This window comes from Euleptes europaea, chromosome 17 (genome assembly GCF_029931775.1).
Source record: "Euleptes europaea isolate rEulEur1 chromosome 17, rEulEur1.hap1, whole genome shotgun sequence".
Classification (NCBI taxonomy): Eukaryota; Metazoa; Chordata; class Lepidosauria; order Squamata; family Sphaerodactylidae; genus Euleptes; species Euleptes europaea.
The window spans coordinates 10,451,286-10,472,935 of record NC_079328.1 but is presented as its reverse complement, the minus strand read 5'-3'; the positions used below and the strand labels follow the sequence as shown (position 1 = coordinate 10,472,935).

Genomic DNA, 21,650 nt, shown 5'->3' with positions numbered 1-21,650 from the left:
CCTCTCTGCCTCAACTCCTCCTCCGCCTCTGTAGTTTCCCTTTAAGTATTCCCAAAATTCTGAAGAAATGAGCTTGGGCTCAGGAAAGCTATTAAAATAAAGTCTTCAAGGCACCCGTAGACTTTTATTTTGCTACAACAGACTAACAAGGATACCCTCTTTGCAATTATTGGCCTGGGATAACATCCTTGGGACCAAGCAGTGAGAATAAATCCCTGCAAATAAAAATGCATGTCAACGAGAAGCGTTCTAGTCTAACTTTGTCCTTAACGTGCCAGTGTGAAATGCGCAGGGACTTGTTTTGTATCTCGGGTTGCCAGATCCAGTTCGGGAAACTCCTGGAGATTTGGGGATGGAGCGTGGGGAGGATAGAGACCTCAGTGGGATACAATGCCATAGAGTCAATCCTCCAAAGCATCAAATTTCTCCATGGGAACTGATCTCTGTAGTCTGGAGATGAGCTGTAAATCCAGAGGATCCCCCAGTCCCACCTGGAGGGGGGCGTCCCTAGGAGAAACAATCAGCCATCATGTGATGGACAGTCTTGGGCCCGCATTGAGCCAACCCCACTAGGGTTGCCAACCTCCAGGTAGGGTAATGCCCAGATATAAGGGCTGGTTTAGAACACTATGTATTCATATGCACGCACATGGACGCTTTGGGAAGTTGGCATCCGGGAGCCATGAACCAACAAATTGTGCTCTCTGTGCTTGGTACGGCCTTTCACCAGTAGAGAGCTCTGAATTACCTTCATCCTTACGAATGTGTTTTCTAGTTACTAAGATCACAAGACCTAGAACTGGCTTAGAGACAGCCGTCGGCCAACATCTTTGGTTATGCTAATTAGAGTGAAGTAGACACCTAATGTGCATTGGTGCTTTTGTGTACCAATCTGCTTGTCAGCAGCCATGGGCCTGCCCCATGCGAATGCATATATGATACTGACTTTCCTTTGTTTCTCGGGTAACTCCGCATCTTATTTGTGGGTTATTTTCCCCCCGCGTCTGTGTTTAGCTAAATAAAGAACTGTTGCTCTTTTTAACCTCCTCCTAGTTGTCTTCATTGGACTCTATAAGACAGTGGTTCCCAACCTTTTTTTGACCAGGGACCACTAGGACTTTTTTGTTCGGTGCAGGGACCCCAAGGTTCAAAATTAAAATTCAGAGAATTTGAAAATAAACTTTAATCATAACTGTTAGTTAAACATTAAACTTAGAATAATATTTGAATATATATATTTTTATAATAGAGAACTTTTAATTGAAAATATTAACTTATTATGGATTTATAACTTTGTTTTGCGGACCTTAATTTAGTTCTCGCAGACCCCCTGTTGGGAACCACTGCAATAAGACAGCCAGGGCACTTCAGTAGTAGCTGAAGATCTCCCAGCTATTACAACTGATCTCCAGCCAGTAGTGATCAGTTCCCCTGGAAAAAATGGCCGCTTTGGCTTTTGGACTCTATGGCATTGAAGTCCCTCCCCTCCCCAAACCCCGCCCTCTTCAGGCTCCGCCCCCAAAACCTCCCGCCGGTGGCGAAGAGGGGCCTGGCAACCCTAACCCCCGCCCTCGAGAGCGCCTGCAACGCTCAAAGCGACGGTAACCTTGGTAACCGCCGCCTTCCGTTTTGGGAGCGGGCACTTCCCCTCCCTGCGAAGCCGCCAGGCGCGCCCAGCTGCCCTTCTCCAAGATGGCGGGCGACGTCTACTTCCGCCCCCTTTCCCCCTCGCCTGGAAACGCTCTTGGCGGCGACGGTGGCGGCGCCATCTTAGCTCCGGGCAGCCAGCCGCTGAGCTGTCCTTGCTGGGGCGGGCGTGGCTTCGAGAGAAGGGCCGGAGGCTGCGGAGGGAAGAGGGTCTCTCAGGTAAAAAGACGTTTGAAAGGGGCCGGTGCGGGGGAGAAGAGAGGAGAAGTCGGGCTGTCCTTCGGTCGGTAATTGTGTGTGTGGGGAAAGCCTCGCCCGAGGCGAAGAAGAGGGGGCCACGTCGAAGGGGGTGAGGAGGACCGGCTTTTGGGGCCTGCTGCTCGCGGGGGTGGTTGACGAGGGAATCTTCGCCGCCGTCTCTGCCCGTAGAAAGCTAGCATGTCGGGGGGCAGGCCAGGATAGGGCTCTTCGCTCTGACCTGTTAGATTTCTACGTTCAGGGGGATATTTCCCCGCCATTCACATGACCCCTTCTCCACAGCTGCCCTCTGAAAGACTACCGCCCCAGAGAGGTTAACCTCTCCTCCATGAGAACTGGTGTGGTGCAATGGTTGGGAACCTGTCGATGCAAATCCTTGTCTGCCACGAAACCTCCTTGGGCGGCTTGCCATTCGTTCTCTCTTGGTTGAGCCTACCTCGCAGGGTTGTTGTAGTAGAAAAGGGCAAGAGTCCAGTAGCACCTTAAAGACTAACGAAAATATTTTCTGGTAGGGTATGAGCTTTCGTGAGCCACAGGAGTGATCCATTGATCATACCGGAATTTGAAATGGGGACACTGTGGCTCACTGTGGCTCACGAAAGCTCATACCCTATCAGAAAATATTTTTCATACCCTATCAGTATGAATTTCATACCCTATCAGTATGAATTTCATACCCTATCAGTATGAATTTCATACCCTATCAGTATGAATTTCATACCCTATCAGTATGAATTTCATACCCTATCAGTATGAATTTCATACCCTATCAGAAAATATTTTTCATACCCTATCAGTATGAATTTCATACCCTATCAGTATGAATTTCATACCCTATCAGTATGAATTTCATACCCTATCAGTATGAATTTCATACCCTATCAGTATGAATTTCATACCCTATCAGTATGAATTTCATACCCTACCAGAAAATATTTTTCATACCCTATCAGTATGAATTTCATACCCTATCAGAAAATATTTTTCATACCCTATCAGTATGAATTTCATACCCTACCAGAAAATATTTTTGTTAGTCTTTAAGGTGCTCCTGGACTCTTGCCCTTTTCTACTACTGCAGACAGACTAACACGGCTACCCACTGTGAATTATCTTCACAGGGTTGTTGTGAAGCTACAACAGCAAATGGGCCAGGTAATATAAAGAGATGGGAAAGACTTAGCTCAGCTACTTTCGCTGCACTGATCCGACAGCATATGGTAAAATATACAGCGTGCTGGAAAGGTAACTTCCTAAAAGCTTGCCAATAAATAAACGAGGCTTTGTGGGTGATACTGTGATTAATCTCCCTTCCCCCTCGCCGTCCCTCTTTCATAATAGTAGAACTTGGTCATCCAGTGAGATTGGTCTGTTGCAGGTTCAGGACAGACTCAGAGAAATCCCTGCCCCAGGATGTGGTGATGACTGCCAACTTGGAAGGCTTTAACAAGGGAGCGGACATGTTCATGGAGGAGAGGGCTATTCATGGCTACTAGTCAAGATGGATACTAGTCATGATGCATACCTGTTCTCTCCAGGATCAGAGGAGCATGCCTATTATCTTGGGTGCTGTGGAACACAGGCAGGATGGTGCTGCTGCAGTCGTCTTGTTTGTGGGCTTCCTAGAGGCAGCTGTTTGCCCACTGTGTGAACAGGCTGTTGGACTTGATGGGACTTGGTCTGATCCAGCATGGGTTTTCTTAAGATCTTATGTTAAATCCTTTTTTTACCACAAAACACTTAAATAGCTGTTGGGATTCACTGCCACAAGATGTGCTGACTGGCACATTGCTAGCATAGATCATGACTTTTTACAAAAAGGATTGGTCCGATTGATAGAGGAGAAGGTTTGTGAATGGTATATAAATATAAGAAAGACAGGGAACCTCTTTGTTTGGTGGCAGTGTACCTGTAATACCAGATGTTGAGGACAGACAACAGGGAAAGGCAGATTGCCTTCTTGCCCTGCTTGTAAGATTCTTTGGGGCATCTGGCTGACTGCTGTTGAAAACAGGGTAATCTTTGGTCTGATTCAGAAGAGTAGTTATAATGTTAACCCAAGTCTCTCTGTACATTGTCCAATCTGATCTTTGCTAACTCTGCAGTGAAAAGGGCTGGAGACTTTTTTTAAAAAAGCTGGGAATCAGAACATTGGTACAATAGACCATTGTAACATTACAGTGATCTAGCAGTTCCTGGTGTTTTTTTTTTTTTTTAAAGCTCTCTGGTGTGTGTGAGAGAGAGAGGAATGGCAGCAGAGGAAGCTGAGGCAAGGAAAATGGGGCTAACCTGAGTGGGACCTACAAAAATTCACCCCACCCCATCAATGAGGCATCCAAGGGTGCTTTGAACTGTGGTCTTTCCAAAAAGATCATATTAAATCAGGTTAGGGAAAGATTGGTAATGTGACCCCCCCCCCAATAGCACTATTATAAGGATGTCAAATCAGAGCAAAACATTGTGTGAACACAGCCAGAAACACAACATTAAAGTCTGAAACATCTGTCTTGCTTCCTTTCCTTTTCAAACTCCCATGACCCACAGGTCCTGAGCAGTTAATAGTGAGTTTTTTTATTATTTATTAAAGGAAAATATGGTGGAGAGATACTTGGCCACCACCAGTGTTATACTTGGATCGCTATCCACCAGCAAAAAGGGAGCTATTCTATGACAGTGGCAGGTAGTTTCATTCAAATAGGAGTGATCAATTGATCATACCGGAATTTGAAATGGGGACACTCCAGCATCATATGAGATAGTGTATCGATTTTCTTCGTGTTACATGAAGTCTTTCGAAGTAGGGTAAATTGCCATATCTTCCATTTAGCACTGCTGAAGGTGCGGCGTTCAGACGAGCAAGCATAAAGAAATCTGTCTTGCCCACAACTTTAAAAAGAAGCAGAAGGAAGCAAGCAAGTAGAAAAAAGAGGGCTGCATAGGGTGTCAGGTCCGGGTGGGGAAATACCTGGAGATTGGAGCAGGGGGATTCTGGAGAGGGTGTGGTCTGGGGAGGGACTTCATGCCATAGAGTCCACCCTCCAAAGCAGCCATTTCTTCCAGGGGCACTGATCGCAGTGGTCTGGTGATCACTTGTAATTCCAGAAGACCTCCAGGCCCCACCTGGAGGCTGGCATCCCTAGGCCACACCAATACAGTGTACAGAAAGGGGGCAAAGTGCAATAGGAAAATATGTTTTATTTACAGTTATAGATCCCTACACAATTATTTTCCTTACAAAGGAAGTCTTGGACAAAATATTTATGTCATTTCAGTCAAAATTTGATAGGGCTGGCACGCTGGCAGAGGTGAGATTCAGTTCACTTGTAGTCTGGATTTGGCTCCGTATGCTCTAGGTTAACATTAAAGTTCCCACTGATTCTGTAATTTTAATCTGTCTGCTTATTGAAAAGGAAAAGAGGTATGTGACTGTGCTAGCTGGTGTATATTTTAAATTGTGACTTGAAACTTCCTGTTGCTAAAAACAGGGCAAGTCCCTGCATGGACTCTTGCTCCTTTTCCCTCCGGAATTTTGAAAATGAGGTACTGCAAGGGAGATGCTAAAATGGAGTTGGTCATCTTAGGTTTGCTTTTAGAAACTGAAAAAAAGAGAGGACAGCCTCAAACTGGCGTGTGTTTGAAAAGTTTATTTTATCAGAATAAAAACTATTACATTCCCAATGTTTTTTGGTTGAAAATAATTTTCAGGAGCAATGGGGTCCAATACCCTTTAAAAATAAAGAAAGATTATTCACTTGAGCACCCTCCTTGGAAGGACTGTTTTTTTGGCTGAGAGCCAGTGTTGTGTAGTTAAGAGCAGTGGTTTTGAGCAGTGGAGTCTGATCTATAGAACCAGGTTTGATTCCCCACTCCTTCACATGAGCAGCGGAGGCTAATCTGGTGAACTGGATTTGTTTCCCCACTCATACACACAAAGCCAGCTGTGTGACCTTGGGCAAGTCACGCTCTCTCTGCCTCACCTACCTCACAGGGTGTCTGTTGAGGGGAGGAGAAGGGAAGGTGATTATAAGCCGGTTTGATTCTTCGGAAGAGAAAGTCGGCATATAAAAACCAACTCTTCTTCTTTGTGGGATATATTTGCAGAATAAGCTGCCTACGGGAATTGTCGTTGTAAATAAAGGCTATCGTATCCTGTTGCCCCTATAGAGGACTTCTAAATCAGATAATACTCTACACTGAGTTAACCTTCCTATTCTGTTAACCTGTCAAGCATTAGCTCAGAGCTTGCCAGTCTTCCTTTGATTTCCATTTTTTATTCCCTTCCCTTCATCACTGTGCTTATTTTTATGTGGTGTAAACCTGCTATTTAGCATTTAGAAAAACCTGTTCTCATTTTTACTGCATTTGAGAACATCCGGAGTAGCTTACATGTGGTTTGTAGGTGGCTTCTATCGTGGTGGTGTTTGGGGCAGACCCTCTTAGCTTACAGGTGAACTGTATAGATCGTTATCTGGAACCATTTTATGTCAAAGCCTCCGGATGCCTCTGCATGAATTCTGTGCATTAGCTGGTTCCCAATGCAACAGGTGGGAAATGAACTAGAGTGGCTGTTGTGGGTCTGTGTCTTGATGCTCTCAATATTCCTGCTCACCAGCACATTTGTCGTCTTCTCCTGTAGAAACTTTGAGCTTCTATGGCGACTTACCTGGAGTTCATTCAGCAAAATGAAGAGCGGGACGGAGTGCGTTTCAGCTGGAACGTCTGGCCCTCCAGCAGACTGGAAGCCACAAGAATGGTTGTCCCGTTGGCCTGTCTGCTGACTCCTTTGAAGGAACGCCTAGACCTGCCGCCCGTCCAGTATGAGCCGGTCCTCTGCAGCAGGCCCACTTGCAAAACTGTGCTTAATCCACTTTGGTATGAGTCTCCTTAATTTCCTGTTTTGTAGAAGAGAAGGGAGAGCTATGCAGGGTTTATTTTTAGCTGGGGTTCGTTTTGTTGGTGACCATGGTATGGTCTTGAGCTCTGCAGAATTTATTGGCAGACAAAGAAGATCCTCAATTAGGCTTTGCTGATTAAAACATATATCCTCATCCTCTGTGCCCCAATTGGGCATGAAGGTGGGATATAAATGTTGTAAATGAAATAAATTGCTCAAGTATTCCAGGATAGGCCTATACTATGTGGATGATGAAAAATGCCCTGCTTGTAAAGCTACAGTGACCAAAGCTAGAGGGCGAGGAAACGTTTGGGGATGTTGTTGCAGTTCCAGAGGAATGGATGAGTTAGTCTCTTGCAACAAACTGAGCAGTGGTGCAGTGGCACCTTAAGGACGAATACAGTTCTATTCCAGCATTAACATTTGTGGACTAGGGCCCATCTGAAGAAGGGAGCTCTAGTTCATGAAGTAAACTGGAGTAAAATATTGTTAGTCATTAAGGTGCCATTAGACTCTTGTTTAGTTCAAGCCAGTAAGGCATGCAATGGGCCAAAATCTAAAAACGAGACTATCTGTTTTTAACATTAGTTATGCAGTTGTGTTACACTTGACACTCCACATTGCAAAGTGAGCTGAGCCATGTAATGGAGTGGTTGGTGTTGGACAATTCACAATATCACACAGAGGATAAATGAGATCAGAATTAAAAAGCATTTTGTATGCTGGAAGTAATATAGAAATTATAGATGAGGGGTTGGATCAGGCATGTGGGAAATTTGATTTTGTGGCTTTCAAGGCTCTTACTAAATTTTGGAGAACTCCAGTCTTAATTGCTGCAAAGGTAACTTTGAAAATATAACATCAGGGCAATAGGGAGGGTGGGTGTCTTGCCACTTTTCGTGACTTTCAGATATGCAGGGGTTCCTTTGGGCTCTTGGTCTAGAACTAAATACAATATTCCAAATGAACTCTTATTAGCATCAAGTATTTGGCTTTATGAATCTTGGGAAAAGTGCTCTGGTTGACTGAAAAGCCAAAGAGAAATGGTGGCAGAGGTTGCTGTGCTGTTGCTGCCTGCATTCAAATGTCACAAACGTGTTAGGGTTTAAGGCTTTCACGGTCAGAGTTCATTGGTTCTTGTAGGTTATCCGGGCTGTGTAACCGTCCTTCAGTGTTACTCCTCTGAAGATGCCTGCCACAGCTGCTGGCGAAACGTCAGGAAAGTAAATACCAAGACCACGGTTACACAGCACGGATAACCTTCAAGAACCAGTGTTGGGGTTTCTTTGTGGTGGTTACAAATCTAGTTTATAGTTGGGCTCACAGGCTCCCTTGGCGCCCTCGCATGTGGTGCACCCAAGATTACCTTCAGTCTAACTCCAGTTTGTCATGAAGCAGAGTGGTGTAGTGGTTAGGGTGGGGCCAGGATCAGGGAGATCTGGTTTCGAATCCCCAGTCTGTCATGGAAGCTTGCTGGTGACCTTGGGCTGGTCACTGTCACTCTTTCATCCGAACCTACCTCACAAGGTTGTTGTGAGGATAACATGTAAGAGGGGGGATTGAGTTTGCTGCTTTGGGTCCGCACTGGAGAAAAAAGCAGAGCACAAATATATAAATAAATGAATAAATAAATAAATGGCATTTAGGCCTTGTGGTACAGAGTGGTAAACTGCAGTACTGCAGTCAAAGCTCTGCTCACGAACGGAGTTCGATCCTGATGGAAGTCGGGTTTAGGTAGCCGGCTCAAGGTTGACCCAGCCTTCCATCCTTCCGAGGTCGGTATAATGAGGACCCAGCTTGCTGGGGGTAAAGCGTAGATGGACTGGGGAAGGCAATGGCAAACCACCCAGTAAACATAGTCTGCTTAGTAAACATTGTGAAGTGACGTCACCCCATGGGTCAGTAATGACCTGGTGCTTGCACAGGGAACTACCTTTTCCTTTTTTAGACATGAGCACCATAACAAACTGAGATTTGTTTCTAGTAACTGGGATTCTTAACCACAAGAAAAAGACACTTCGGATGTTATGACAGATTGGAGTTATGCTCTGAGAAGGACACCAAGCTCATAAACTTTACCTTTAAATCGAGCCCACCATGTCGGGTTGTGTTCAAAAGGCCCTCCTCCCAGAGGGCTTGTAGTTTTTAAGGTCGAAAGCAGATGGCTGTGCATATGGGGATTAGTAACCCTTGAAGACTAGGAGAGTGATCGACTTTTTAGTATGATTGTCGCTAATTTGTTATTTATCATGCAGTTCCTGTACCCTGTATTTTTCAGTTTATGTGGTAACTGCATTAGTTGGTAATTGTATGAAAGGCTTTGCCTTAATCCAAATAGGCGAGGTCAGAACTTCACATTTTTCTTGGGTCTCCTTGGTCTAGTATACAAGTCTAATTAATTGGATATAAGAATCCATCATGCTGCAAGACCGCCTGTCTCCTCTCCTTGCCTTTCCGTTGTGTGTGCGCAAGCAAGTGTTGGCACCCACTCCGCCAACTCAGTTTTTTGGCATTACTTGTAAGCAACCCAGGCCTCTCTTAAACACATTTTGATCCCGTCATATAGGAGGCTGGGAGAGAATTCATGCATGAGAGGGGAAGATGTCTTATATGTGGTCCATTTCCAGGTATTGTGTATCTGCACTGAGTCTTTGACAGTGCAATGCTATGAACACTTTCCTGGGAGCAAGCCCCATTAAATAGACCTGAGTAGAACTGCTTAGGATTGCTCTCAGGGTCACAGAAATACTGTTTGTCTCTTAAGGTGAAACACCTATAAGTGAACTCACCTGGGCATTAGCTAGTGTTGCCTATGGGCCAGGAGATGTAAGAAAATGCAGGAAGCAGAGCCGAAAAGAGTACCTGATCCCAGGGAAGCCTTCTTCTTTGATTTCCCAGAATCCAATAAAAATGGCAGTCCTTGTTGACATACCACTTGGGCAAGAAATGTGCCCAACCCCAGGGGTTTTCATCCTGCCTAAATCTGTGACCCACGTTTATTATTATCTATTTCGATTTGTAACCTGCCCTCTTTCCTGACCAAGGCTGGGCTCAGGGCAGCTAACATCATTAAAACAATATAATAAAACCATAGTATACAATAAATAAGCCTTAAACATTTAAAAACCAGTTTCCAGTTATTGATCAGATTTATACCACTAAGCGAGTAGCGCCCTTCTTTAAAGGACAGGGCCACGGTGGGCCTGGAGAAACTGCCAGGGTCCCCAGTTTAGGTTAGTAACAGCATAAAAGGACTGGTAAAGTACTGGAGAGCCATTGTGGTGTAGTGGTTAAGAGCAGTGGTTTGGAGTGGTGGATTCTGTTCTGGAGAACTGGGTTTGATTCCCCACTCCTCCACTTGAGCGGCGGAGGCTAATCTGGTGAACTGGATTTGTTTCCCCACTCCTACACACGAAGCCAGCTGGGTGACCTTGGGTTAGTCACAGTTTTCTCAGCCCCACTACCTCACAGGGTGTCTGTTGTGGGGAGGGAAAGGAAGGTAATTGTAAGCCAGTCTGATTCTTCCTTAAGTGGTAGAGAAAGTTGGCATATAAAAACCAATTCTTCTTATTCTGGCGTCAGTCAGTAATATAAGATCCTTTCAGCTGCAAACATGTGACAGAAAGTGGTGTAACATCAGAGTGGAGTATCAAGAAGAGGAGCCAGAGGTGTAGGGCAGGGGCTCTCTGTACTGCATCTGCATGTAGAACACAGGAGAACCAGCCGGCTGGATTGAGAGTGATGGAGGAAGAGACAGGGTGAGGGAAATCTTTTGCAGGGAGGTCTCTGCACCTGCCTGTGCAAGGAAAAGAAACCCTTTGCACCGTTGAGTGATCTCGCCGCTGTATCTCTTAGTGTGCAGGCAAAGAAAGGTGGGAAGTGGAGCAATCTTGCACTCTGCACATGTACACCAGCAGCAGGGCCTTCCAACAAGCAGGGGGAAAATACAGCATCTGTACAGGGGCTTGCGCGACCTAACAGCTGGGCTTCCACAGCCCGTGGTTTGAAAGACCACTGCCCTAGCCGAACCAGGAGCAATTGTGTCTTGCTGCTATTAAAACAATTAAAGTGGGACTTTCTGAAGCAATAGCAGGAGTGGTAAGTTTCTGTTATAATGTTAAGCAGCCTGTTCATGCCATAAAATTCCCTTGAAACTCTCTCTCTAACCTTTAATGCTAATTATTTTGGGAGGATAACGGAGCACTATGACTTCTTTCTTAAAAATGCAGGCTTTGACATTTCCAAATTTGATCTTAGCTGCTTTTATCTATATCCCTTTCTTACAGTCAAGTTGATTATCGAGCCAAGCTTTGGGCCTGTAACTTCTGCTTTCAGAGAAACCAGGTGGGTGTGAAAAACATTTGCAATGTAAAACTACCTTTGTTTTTTTCTTTTTTGGTGCTGAAATGATTGTGCTGGTGCCCTTTGATGTGCTGCCACTGTCTGCCGTGCCATAAATTTGCTTGACATCTGGTAATACAAAGGTGTTTGAGTTTCCATTGGCATTTGCCATGCCTTCATTGTCATTATGGAGCCGGTATGTCATTAAATGCCAGCCTTCCTGCTCAGAACGCAGTGGCTCAGGTCAAGCCTCATGCCACACTATGGGTTGCCTGTAGCATCAGCTTCCAAATGCACAACAAGCAAACAGTAGTTCAAAGTTGCTAGTGGGTTTTTGTTTTCCATCTGCTTAGTGCTTTAAACTCTGCGGCCTCTGGATGCAGGGTAATAGTAGCAACTGTGTTGTGTCAATTCAGATATGCCAAACTGGAGTTGGCATGAACTACTCAAGCCTGCTTCAAACCATGCTTTGTAAGTCTGGTTTGCTAGTTGACCATCATTCATTCATTGTGCTGGACCAGAGTGGAGTTTCCTTATTCATGGGTTCCTGTACTGTCCAAACTGTGCCCACATGTGACAGGATGCAACACCTGAGATGTGGGCTCACAGACCCCATGTTATGACTCCCATTTCAATCAAAAATATATACATTTGTTCAATTGTAGCTACGCACCATTTTAATGGAGTGAAAGTTATTCCTACATTTTATTAAAATAGCGCCATTTGCCAACATTGTATTTATAGAGAGCCATTGACATTTTTTTCATCCTGTGTGTCCTAATCCTTGATATGTTTCTACAGTTTCCTCCAGCATATGCCGGCATATCTGAAACAAATCAACCAGCAGAACTTATGCCACAGTTTTCCACAATCGAGTACATAGTCCAGGTAAGCTTTTCTATACCATATATGAAATTCACTATAGATAAAAAAATGTAGAATCCCTGTGCTATGGTTCTTAACATGATTTTCTTGATGATCTAGATCAAAGTCAGGTATCACAAAGAATCTCAGTTCTTCAGAGGCATGAACATAGCTTGTTGTCATATTAATGTACCTCTTTCCTGCCTCTTCTCTCCCCCTTTCTCCTCCCCTCATGTCTAAAATGCTTCCTAGTTTGTGAAGCGCTGAATCAAACTCCAGTTCACTATGACATCTGAGTGCTGTCTGGGCAAGTTGGGAGTTTGTTTCCTTCCCACAAGCCAGGATTTTAAACCTCAGAATTTCAGTTTAGGATAAGAACATAAGAAGAAGTTGCTGGATGAGGCCAGTAGTTCAACTAGTCCAGCATCCTGTTTCACAATCAGCTGCCCTGGAGGGTCAACAAACAGATCATAGAGGCCAAAGCTTTCCCCAATTTTTTTTTTGCCTAGTACTCTTATTCAGAGGTTTGCTGCCTCTGACCATGGAGTCTCCCTTTAGTCACCATGGCTAGTTGCCATTGATGGACCTGCCCTCCTTGAATTTGTCAGATCCCCTTTTAAAGCTATCTATGCTTATAGCCATGGCTGTGCCCACTGGCAGTGGATTCTACAATTTAATTATGTGTGCCACACATTTTCCCCAGTGAATACACAAATAATCCATTCAGTTTCTCTGCCATCTCCCCACCTTCCTTAAGCAGTCATTTCATTCCTTTGTCATTCCTGTTTGTCTGGAGGAAACAACCCCCAACTTGTCCAGATGCTTCCATGCCGATGTAGCGATTTGGAATTTGAATCAAGGCTTCCCGAATCAGGAGGCCTTCAAGATGTGCTTTGTGCATTGAGGAGGTGGGGAGAGACAGGGAGCAAGTGAGCAGAACGAGCTGTATTCATAGTTGCCACAAACAAACATAAGAACATAAGACAAGCCCTGCTGGATCAGACTGAGGCCCATCAAGTCCAGCAGTCCAAGCTGTAGGGAAGGTGAGGGTTTTATTGTACTTTCTGTCATATGGTAAATATTTTTTTCCTCTCCTTCCAAGCGCGGACCTCAGACCCCACTGATCTTTCTTTATGTTGTGGACACGTGTTTGGAAGAGGAGGACTTGCAAGCCTTGAAGGAGTCATTGCAGATGTCCTTGAGTCTGCTGCCTCCAGATGCCCTGGTAGGATTGATCACATTTGGCCGGATGGTCCAGGTTCATGAACTGAGCTGTGAAGGCATCTCCAAAAGCTACGTGTTCAGAGGCACGAAGGATCTCACGGCAAAGCAAATACAGGTATTTTCTCTCTCTTTGCATGGCCTTTTGTAAAGAGCTAGCCTGGCCCTTCCAGCTGTCTCGCTCCCCCCTCCAGAATTATTTTAAAAGGGTCTTTTTCTGGGCTTTTTCAACATGGATGTCTGCCTTGATTTTCAGGATATGCTGGGTCTTACGAGGCCCACTGCACCTGCTCAGCAAGGAAGACCTTTTCAGCCTCACGAGCAGCCGGTTGTCTCCAGCAGGTACGTGCTGTGCCTGCGAGGCCACCATTGCCCGGCTTGCATGCCACGTCTGAACCTCCAAGTTGCTGTATGGATTTCACAAAAGGGAAATTTTAATTTGTTTTTTTAGATGGCCTGAACGGCCCCTTCCAACTCTATGATTCTATGATATATATTTAGGAGTTACATTTGTGATCAAAATAGCTTTCCCATGAGTTCTCTAGTTTGTCAGTTCAGAATAGTAGACGTCTAGCAGGCTGTAATGTTATTAAGGCAGAAGTAAGAATTGAACAGTTGTGAATTTGCTGCAAATTTATATAATGTGTGAATTTTAACAACCTCGTTCATCTCTTCCTACCCACAATTATGTGCTGTGTTCTCATGGTATGTACTGAAACAATAGAATCCTCTTGGGGTCTTCCAGTAACTAACTGATTGTAGTATGAGCTATAGGCTAAAGCCTTCTTCAGCCAATGTGCAGTGTGTCTCTGGGTGGTGCATGCTCTTTGTATTTTGCATTGTCCAGGTTTCTTTGCTTTTACTTCTGCTTATTAATGTGAAGTAGGTGATGTGAAAGACCCCTGCCTGAGACCCTGGAGAGCCACTGCTGGTCTGAGTAGACAATACTGACTTTGATGGACCGAGGGTCTGATTCAGTATAAGGCAGCTTCATGTGTTCATATGAGAACCTTTGAGCAGTGAAACTGTCCATTATCTAGGTGTGTGGGTGTGTGTAGACAGCAAGAAAAGCAACCTGAGAATTTTATGCATCGAGCTGATTCTCTAAACCTTAAAGAGGTTAAACTGTATTCTTTTGAATTCCTGTAGATTTCTTCAGCCCATTCAGAAGATTGACATGAATCTGACCGATCTCCTAGGAGAACTGCAAAGGGACCCATGGCCGGTCACTCAGGGAAAGAGACCCCTGCGATCCACTGGAGCGGCTTTGTCGATTGCTGTGGGGTTATTGGAGGTAACTTTGTTACTGATCATGGCCGTGTTCAGACATCACCACAAACAGACGTAAACCCCTTGTATGGCTGTTCTTGTGAAGCCTCTTCCCTTCTCTTGCATGTGAGGGTCTGTTGAAAGCCTCCTCTTCTGAGTAGCCCTGAATCAAATGCTGATTTGCTGTGGCGTCTGAAAGCCGGTGCCTGGGCTAATTGGAGCTGGGTCCCCCTCCCCAACTGAGGATCTAAACTGTTCGAAGTCCGAATTTATGGGGTTTGGGGGCAACACTTCCCATTCACCCAGGCATCTGTATTTTTGTATGATAAACTGGAGCAATCCAAGGCTTCCCAGGCCCAAAGCCCTTCAGTTGCTCTCTGTGCACAAGGAAAGAGAGGAGGAGAAAAGGAGAGGGTGTGTGAACATGCCAACAAGCGGTTCAAGTCTATCAGGGACAAACCTCTGTTTGTCATGATGTTTGCATGTAGCCAATATTGAATTGTGGTGGCAATTAACTACTTTGGCTAATGTACTCGATAGCTGAAAGAGAGAGGTGCTACAATATACAGGACCGATCAAAACGTATCTTGTGTATAAATATTGTACAGTAAAGGTATTGGGAGATGAGATGTTTTAGTACTACTTGTAAAGCAATTGTTATATTCCAAAACCTTTTTTCCCACTTATCACGCTTTCCCCACCATTATAGACTAAGGTTTGGTGGGCAAGTGTTGGGAAGATAGCAGGGATTAGACTGGAGTAACTCTCCTTAGGATTGCAATTTTAATCATCCTTCTGTGAGAGATGTACTGTGTGTGCGCGCACATACCTAACTGGACTGAGGGATATTAGACCCTCTTTTCCTAATGAAGTACAAAACCAGGGATAGTTTGTCCACAGATGTGATGTTCATCTGCCTCAGTGCTTAACAGAATGCCTCCACTTTTTGTCTTTTTCTCTTCTCCTCTTCTCTTTTCCTCTGCATCAGGGAACATTTCCAAATACCGGGGCCAGAATCATGTTGTTTACGGGTGGTCCACCAACTCAAGGGCCAGGCATGGTGGTAGGAGACGAGCTGAAAACTCCCATCCGTTCATGGCATGACATAGAGAAAGACAATGCGCGGTTTATGAAGAAGGCAATGAAGGTAGGGGCTCTCTGGTCTCCCATGTGTCAGCTCCTGTGGGCTAAGGTCAGCAGCTTCTCTTAGGCAGTCCGCTGAACATTTGACTTTCCTGCAGAAAAGTAAGCCGAACTCTTCCAAAGCTGATTAAAGATGGGAAACGTTTGGCCTTGGATTCACATAGGCCACTTATGCTTGATAATTAGCAGCACGTTCCAGGCTGAAGAGCCCTGCATATTTTTTTTTATTTGTTCACACTGAACCGTCATTCCAGACGTCACTGCGAAGCCTGCTTCGCATTTATTAAGAGCCCCTTTAATGCGACCTTTTGTATTTGCTCTGCCCCCACATCAAAGCATTCACTGAAGGAAGCATGCAGAATCCCAGCTGCTAATGGCTATGCAAACAAAGGAATGAAGGAGCAGGCGAGTGTGTGTGGGGGTGTAATTTGTTTGACTTTCTCCTCTTGCATCGGACCTTGAATAGTCATTTTAAAAATGGCTCTTTAAAAAAGCAGTTCCTTTTTAAAAATGCAATCTTTCTTCCGGCAAGGCTTCCAAGAGCAGATAAGCCCTGCCCAGAGAAAACCGGCTAAGAAAAAGTAGTTTCAGGAGGCAAACTGTGGCCGAGAGGGGCTCAGCTGCCCTTCATTTTGTCCTCCCACCCCCACTTTGTGGGGATTCGGTGATGGCCCAGTCTGCCGCCGTCATGTCTGCTTTGTTCCCCTGATGCATTGAGAAACCAGAGGAGACGAGTCCAGCCTAATCTGATTTCTGTGAAGGAGATCAGAGTCTGTGCGCCAGGCAGATGTGGGTCGTCTGGCTTGGCAGGGTCTTAAGCCCCTAAGCTATATCCATGTGGGCTTTTGTTCTTGGTTTAATAAATCATCTGGCCATTTCTACCAGAAATGATGAAATGGACCAGCGTGAAAGATGCTGTTTTGGGAAGATCATGTCACGGACCTTGACCTGTTCAGTCTTTAGAGGGCTGCTGGATAGATTGAAGGTGGATCTGTGAATAGTAGTACTTGAAGGGCTGTCATATAGAGGATGGTGCTATTCTATTGTTATCTGTTGCCCCAGAAGGTCGGACCATAACCAATGGGTTGAAATTAAATCAAGAGTTTCCATCTAAACATCAGGAAGAATTTTCTAACTGTTGGAGTGGTTCCTCAGTGGAATTGGCTTCCTCGGGAGGTGGTAAGCTCGCCTTCCCTGGAGGTTTTTAAGCAGAGGCTAGATGGCCATCTGTCAGCAATACTGATTGTATGACCTTAAGTAGATGATGAGGACATCTTGGCCATCTTCTGGGCATGGAGTAGGGGTCACTGGGGGCGTGGGGGGGAGGTAGTTGTGAATTTCCTTCATTGTGCAGGGGGTTGGACTAGATGACCCTTCCAAGTCTATGATTCTATGAAAGGAGTCGACATTCTGAACTCAAATGATTGAAAAGAGCATGTGTAGACAGAATGCTGGTGCTCTGTTAATTTTGGTTAAAGAAAAATCCAGAGCCACACTCAGGAGCACATATTCCTTCCCTGGCGGCTGGAAGTTTCAGAGGAACCCTAGTTTGCCTTAACCACGGTTAGTACCAGTGCTGATAAACTCCTTAATTCCCCCCCATTCCAGTTTTCCTGGCACAGCTCCCCTGCATTCCACTTAGTATTCTGACATGCAAACTAATCTTTACATTCCTCACAGAAATTACACTCTGCCCATACCGAGTCAGAAACATTAGGACTGAAGGACTGGAATGTTTGTGGATTTTTTGTAGCAGCGTAGCTCATTGACTGAATACAGGGAGGCTCTCAGGTAGCCAATCTGTGGATTTTTCAGGATTATTTCTTCTTCCTGTGTTTCTACAGCATTACGAAATGTTGGCTAACCGGACAGCTGCCAATGGACATTGCATTGATATTTATGCCTGTGCTCTTGATCAGACAGGCCTTCTGGAGATGAAATGTTGTGCCAATCTAACTGGGTATGTCCCCCATCCTCAACTGAATGGTTCCTCTGTGATTTTCTTGGTAGAGAAGGGTTGGTTGACTGACTAAAGTGCAGCACAGGAAGGACTTGTATGGGAGGAAGTAAAGTGTTAACAGTGCAGGGGAAGACCGCTTGAAAGAAAGCCCTGCACTTGATATGGGATAGTGCAAGGTATGTTCAAGTTCACCAGACTCTCCCCTTCTGAGGAGCTGGCCTCATGAATTCACTGCTTAACAGTGAGGTTTTTCAGACTCTTTAATGCTTCCCACAAAAGGGGAGTGAGAAAAGGTGGTCCGTTGCCAACTTGCAGGTAGCTGTGTTGGTCCAAAGCAAAATGCCCAAAAGAAAGCTGTGTTAGTACATTTCATTAGGACGGAGCAAAGGTACATTATGCAGCTTTCACATGTCCCAGAGCTCTTAGGCTGGAGGTTAAAAACAGTAGGAGAAGTAAAAGGCCACAATACTGAAGTCTTCATCTGGTACACATCCTGTGTGGGAAAACTGAACTGGTATGCAAATTTAAAATGCTAGTGATATCAGGTTGCACGCTTGGTCTTCTGGGAGGAAGAAGCAAAAACTGGAAGTAGTGTATTAAAAAAAAACACCCCAAACCCAGGTCATGATCAAATGTCTGTCACCCAATACACAGGTCCCTTTCATGTGAATGAAAATTTTATTGTATATAGCCATTGGCCATCACAATTTGCTAAAACAAATAAGTAAAATACAAATACAATAGATTAGCAAGTAAAATATTAAATAATGAGATATACTAAAACATTTCAATTTAAAAGAAAAGTAGCTGCTTATTCTGATACCACGTTAGACCTTATTTTCTTTGCTGCAAGATCAAAGAGAATCTATATGAGGCATACGCATCAATATCTGATAACAGAAATATAATTTCCTCTGGATCCGAATGTGTATTAATACCGGATAATATTCCTGCCAAATATTTAGCCCTGGGGCCTGCATACAATGGGCAAAATAATATGTAATGAGTCAAGTCCTCCAGAGTTGAGGAGCCACAAATACAAACATGTTGATCCCTTGGTGTGTGAGAGTAACGCCCCGCCAACATATTTGTTGGCATAGATTGGAAGCGTAATGATGTGAAGGATGCTCTAAGATTGTAATTTGCAATGTTGGCTAAAGTTCTAAAGTGGTCATTTTTAATTGATTTGTACCATGGTGCTTCTTTTGATTTTAAAATTAATGATCGGTCGATCAGTGCATCAGTTTTAAATACCGTATTTTTCGCTCCATAGGATGCACCTGACCATAAGACGCACCTAGTTTTTAGAGGAGGAAAACAAGAAAAAATCTTGTTTTCCTCCTCTAAAAACTTGTCTTATGGAGTGAATGCCGGCTGGGCGCATGCACGTCGGGATGGCGTGAGCCACGTTCCCTGCCCCGGTGGCCAACTGGGAGGCGGGGCCGCACAGAGCCGCGCGTGCGCATCAGGACGGCGCGAGCCGGTGTTCCCCGCCCCCGATGGCCAGCTGGGAGGCGGGCGGGGCCGCACAGAGCCGCGCGTGCATGAGCCGGCGTTCCCAGCCGCGACGGCCAGCTGGGAGGTGGGCGGGGCCACACAGAACTGCACGCGCCCAGCCGGCATTCACTCCATAAGACGCACAGACATTTCCCCTCACTTTTGAGGAGGAAAAAAGTGTGTCTTATGGAGTGAAAAATACGGTACCCAGTCTCTAAGCTGGTGGTTATCAGCTGAAATTCCTAGAAGATCATCAGGGATGGAATAACGTGAAAGAATGCTGTTAAGAAACCCAAGGCGCTTTGGGTCTTTAGATAACAAAAAATTAAAAGATTGGTAGTTAAGGAAATTAAATCTAAAGACTTTGTTTCTCTTCCAGTATTTTTAAACCACAAAGTGTGCCCAGGCCCTGAGAGAAGGAAGACCTGTTTCTGCTCTCATCAGGGCAGCTGGAGACCCCTTAGGAAGAGCTAAAATACGCCTGAGGAGTTGATTCTGGATTACTTCCAAACTAGATAGAATGTCCTCATTCCAACCCCTCACTTCAACTCCATATAAGAGATGAGGGATAACCTTACTTTTTTAAACCGTTTTAGTTTGAATCAATTAAATGTCCTTCTTTTGTATAGTAAAAACTGTGGATAGACCCCACTATCCTTAACACAGAAGATTTGACCATAACCAGATACTCGTTCCAGTTTAAGGCCTTTCTAAATGTCACTCCAAGATATTTGAATGAGTTGCATTGTTTAATTGAGGTACCCAGGGAGATATTTTTGCCCTTTTCCTAAAAACTATTATTTTTGTTTTTTTCATAATTGATATTAAGAGCCTCTTCCTTGCAGAATAGACCTAATTGGTGCAATAGCCTCCTCAGACCTATCTTGGTCAAAGAAATTAGGACCATGTCGTTCGCATATAACAAAATTGGGACACAGGTCCCTTGCATGTTGTAACTCATTTCTCTTTCACTTCTTTTTCTCAGTGGTCACATGGTGATGGGGGACTCCTTCAACACCTCTCTCTTCAAGCAGACATTCCAGAGAGTGTTTAGTAAAGATCTCAGTGGGGAATTCAGGATGGCTTTTGGGGCCACTTTAGAAGTGAAGGTGAGTATCCTGGGCGTCCACTGTGTTCAGAGAAGTCATGTACCCACGACTGTATCCTCTTACCCTGAAGCAAATTAATAAGATATCCCAGTGTTTGTAGCTGCTAACATCGAAGAGTTTGCTATTAAATCAAGATCCCTTCCTTCCTTTCTCATAATGGCATCGATTAGACCTTACCCACCCAAGAAGTGCTCCTTGGGAGTACTCCATTTTGAGCGAGATTTATGCTTTGTTCATTTATTTCAAGTTTACATAGACTGGATTTAATCTTGGGAGTTCACAGTCCCAAAATGAAGATAATCTTGTGTTGGAATGATTTCTGTCCAGCTGTGGTCAGGGTTACTGCTAAGCACATGAAGAGATCCAGTAAAAAAATGCCTTTTTGTTTTCTGATTGACAGAAACTTTTCTTTGTGTTAGACCTCTAGAGAACTAAAGATTGCTGGAGCCATTGGACCGTGCATATCCCTGAATGCCAAAGGGCCGTGTGTTTCGGAAAACGTAAGGGTTTTTTGTTTTGTTTTGTTTGTAAGTACAGCAAGTTGAGATTTATGGATTCGATCCTGCCACCAGTAGGACAAGAACACAAAATTGGTGAGCCTCAGAATTCAACTGCTCATTCTCCATTGGGAGAGCATGTGCAGGTTCACTAGTAAAGTAAGGAATCCTAGGCATGAAGCCTGTACTCCTGGAATGTCTTCATGTGTACCGTATTGTCCGGCGTATAAGATGACTTTTTAACCCAGGAAAATCTTCTCAAAAGTCGGGGGTCGTCTTATACGCCGGGTGTCGTCTTATAGGGCGGGTGCTGAAACCTCCGAGCCGGACTGGAGAATCTGCCTGGGGAGCCGCCTCCGCTCTGTCCATGTCCACCGGAGGAGGGAGGGGAGGCGAGCCCGGCGAGGGCGCTCACTGCCCGGCTGGGAGTTGGAGCCAGGCGCGCCGGGGCACACGGAGGGAAGCGCTCGGCCGCGCTCCGGCGGCGGCGCAAGGCAGGCAGGCGGCCGGCTGGCCGGGGCTGGGGCGGACGCTCTCCCCGCGTCCTTCTCTGCCTCCTGGCTCCTGCCCTCCCGCTCCGGCGTCGCGGCCTCAGCCGCGCCGCGCTCCATCCCAGACTGAGGGTGGTTCATGGCTGAGCGAATGCGGGCGGGCTGCGCACTCCTCCTCCTCCTCGGCCCCCCCTGCCTGCCTCCCTCCCCGCCTGCGCGTTGGTGCGTCTGGCTCCGCTCTTGCAGCGCGGCCAAGAATGTGACCAACTCCCCAGGCGGGGCTCTTCCAGGAACAGGCGCCGCCTCCCCCCGGCTCGGCAAAATGCGAGCGAAGGGGGCGGCAGGGGAGCGCGCAAGGGGCGGGCGGAGGAGTATATCCCAAACTCTATATTTTAACTGGAAAAGTTTGGGGTCGTCTTATACGCCCAGTCGTCTTATACGCCGGACAATACGGTACAT

The 21,650-nt window shown here is 45.4% G+C and overlaps 1 protein-coding gene across 1 annotated transcript in view; it reads left to right on the top strand.

The window, feature by feature from the left end:
- The first annotated feature begins 1,836 nt into the window (after nucleotides 1-1,836).
- The window catches only part of SEC23B (SEC23 homolog B, COPII coat complex component), a 37,419-nt gene continuing 17,605 nt past the window's right edge, over nucleotides 1,837-21,650 (top strand). Inside the window, exons 1-11 of the mRNA XM_056862227.1 lie at nucleotides 1,837-1,866; nucleotides 6,542-6,777; nucleotides 11,086-11,143; nucleotides 11,942-12,028; nucleotides 13,107-13,343; nucleotides 13,482-13,567; nucleotides 14,375-14,519; nucleotides 15,483-15,641; nucleotides 17,482-17,597; nucleotides 20,080-20,203; nucleotides 20,623-20,703. Coding sequence (XP_056718205.1) covers nucleotides 6,557-6,777; nucleotides 11,086-11,143; nucleotides 11,942-12,028; nucleotides 13,107-13,343; nucleotides 13,482-13,567; nucleotides 14,375-14,519; nucleotides 15,483-15,641; nucleotides 17,482-17,597; nucleotides 20,080-20,203; nucleotides 20,623-20,703 — 1,314 coding nt within the window. The 5' untranslated portion in view covers nucleotides 1,837-1,866; nucleotides 6,542-6,556. The remainder of the gene's footprint in view (nucleotides 1,867-6,541; nucleotides 6,778-11,085; nucleotides 11,144-11,941; nucleotides 12,029-13,106; nucleotides 13,344-13,481; nucleotides 13,568-14,374; nucleotides 14,520-15,482; nucleotides 15,642-17,481; nucleotides 17,598-20,079; nucleotides 20,204-20,622; nucleotides 20,704-21,650) is intronic.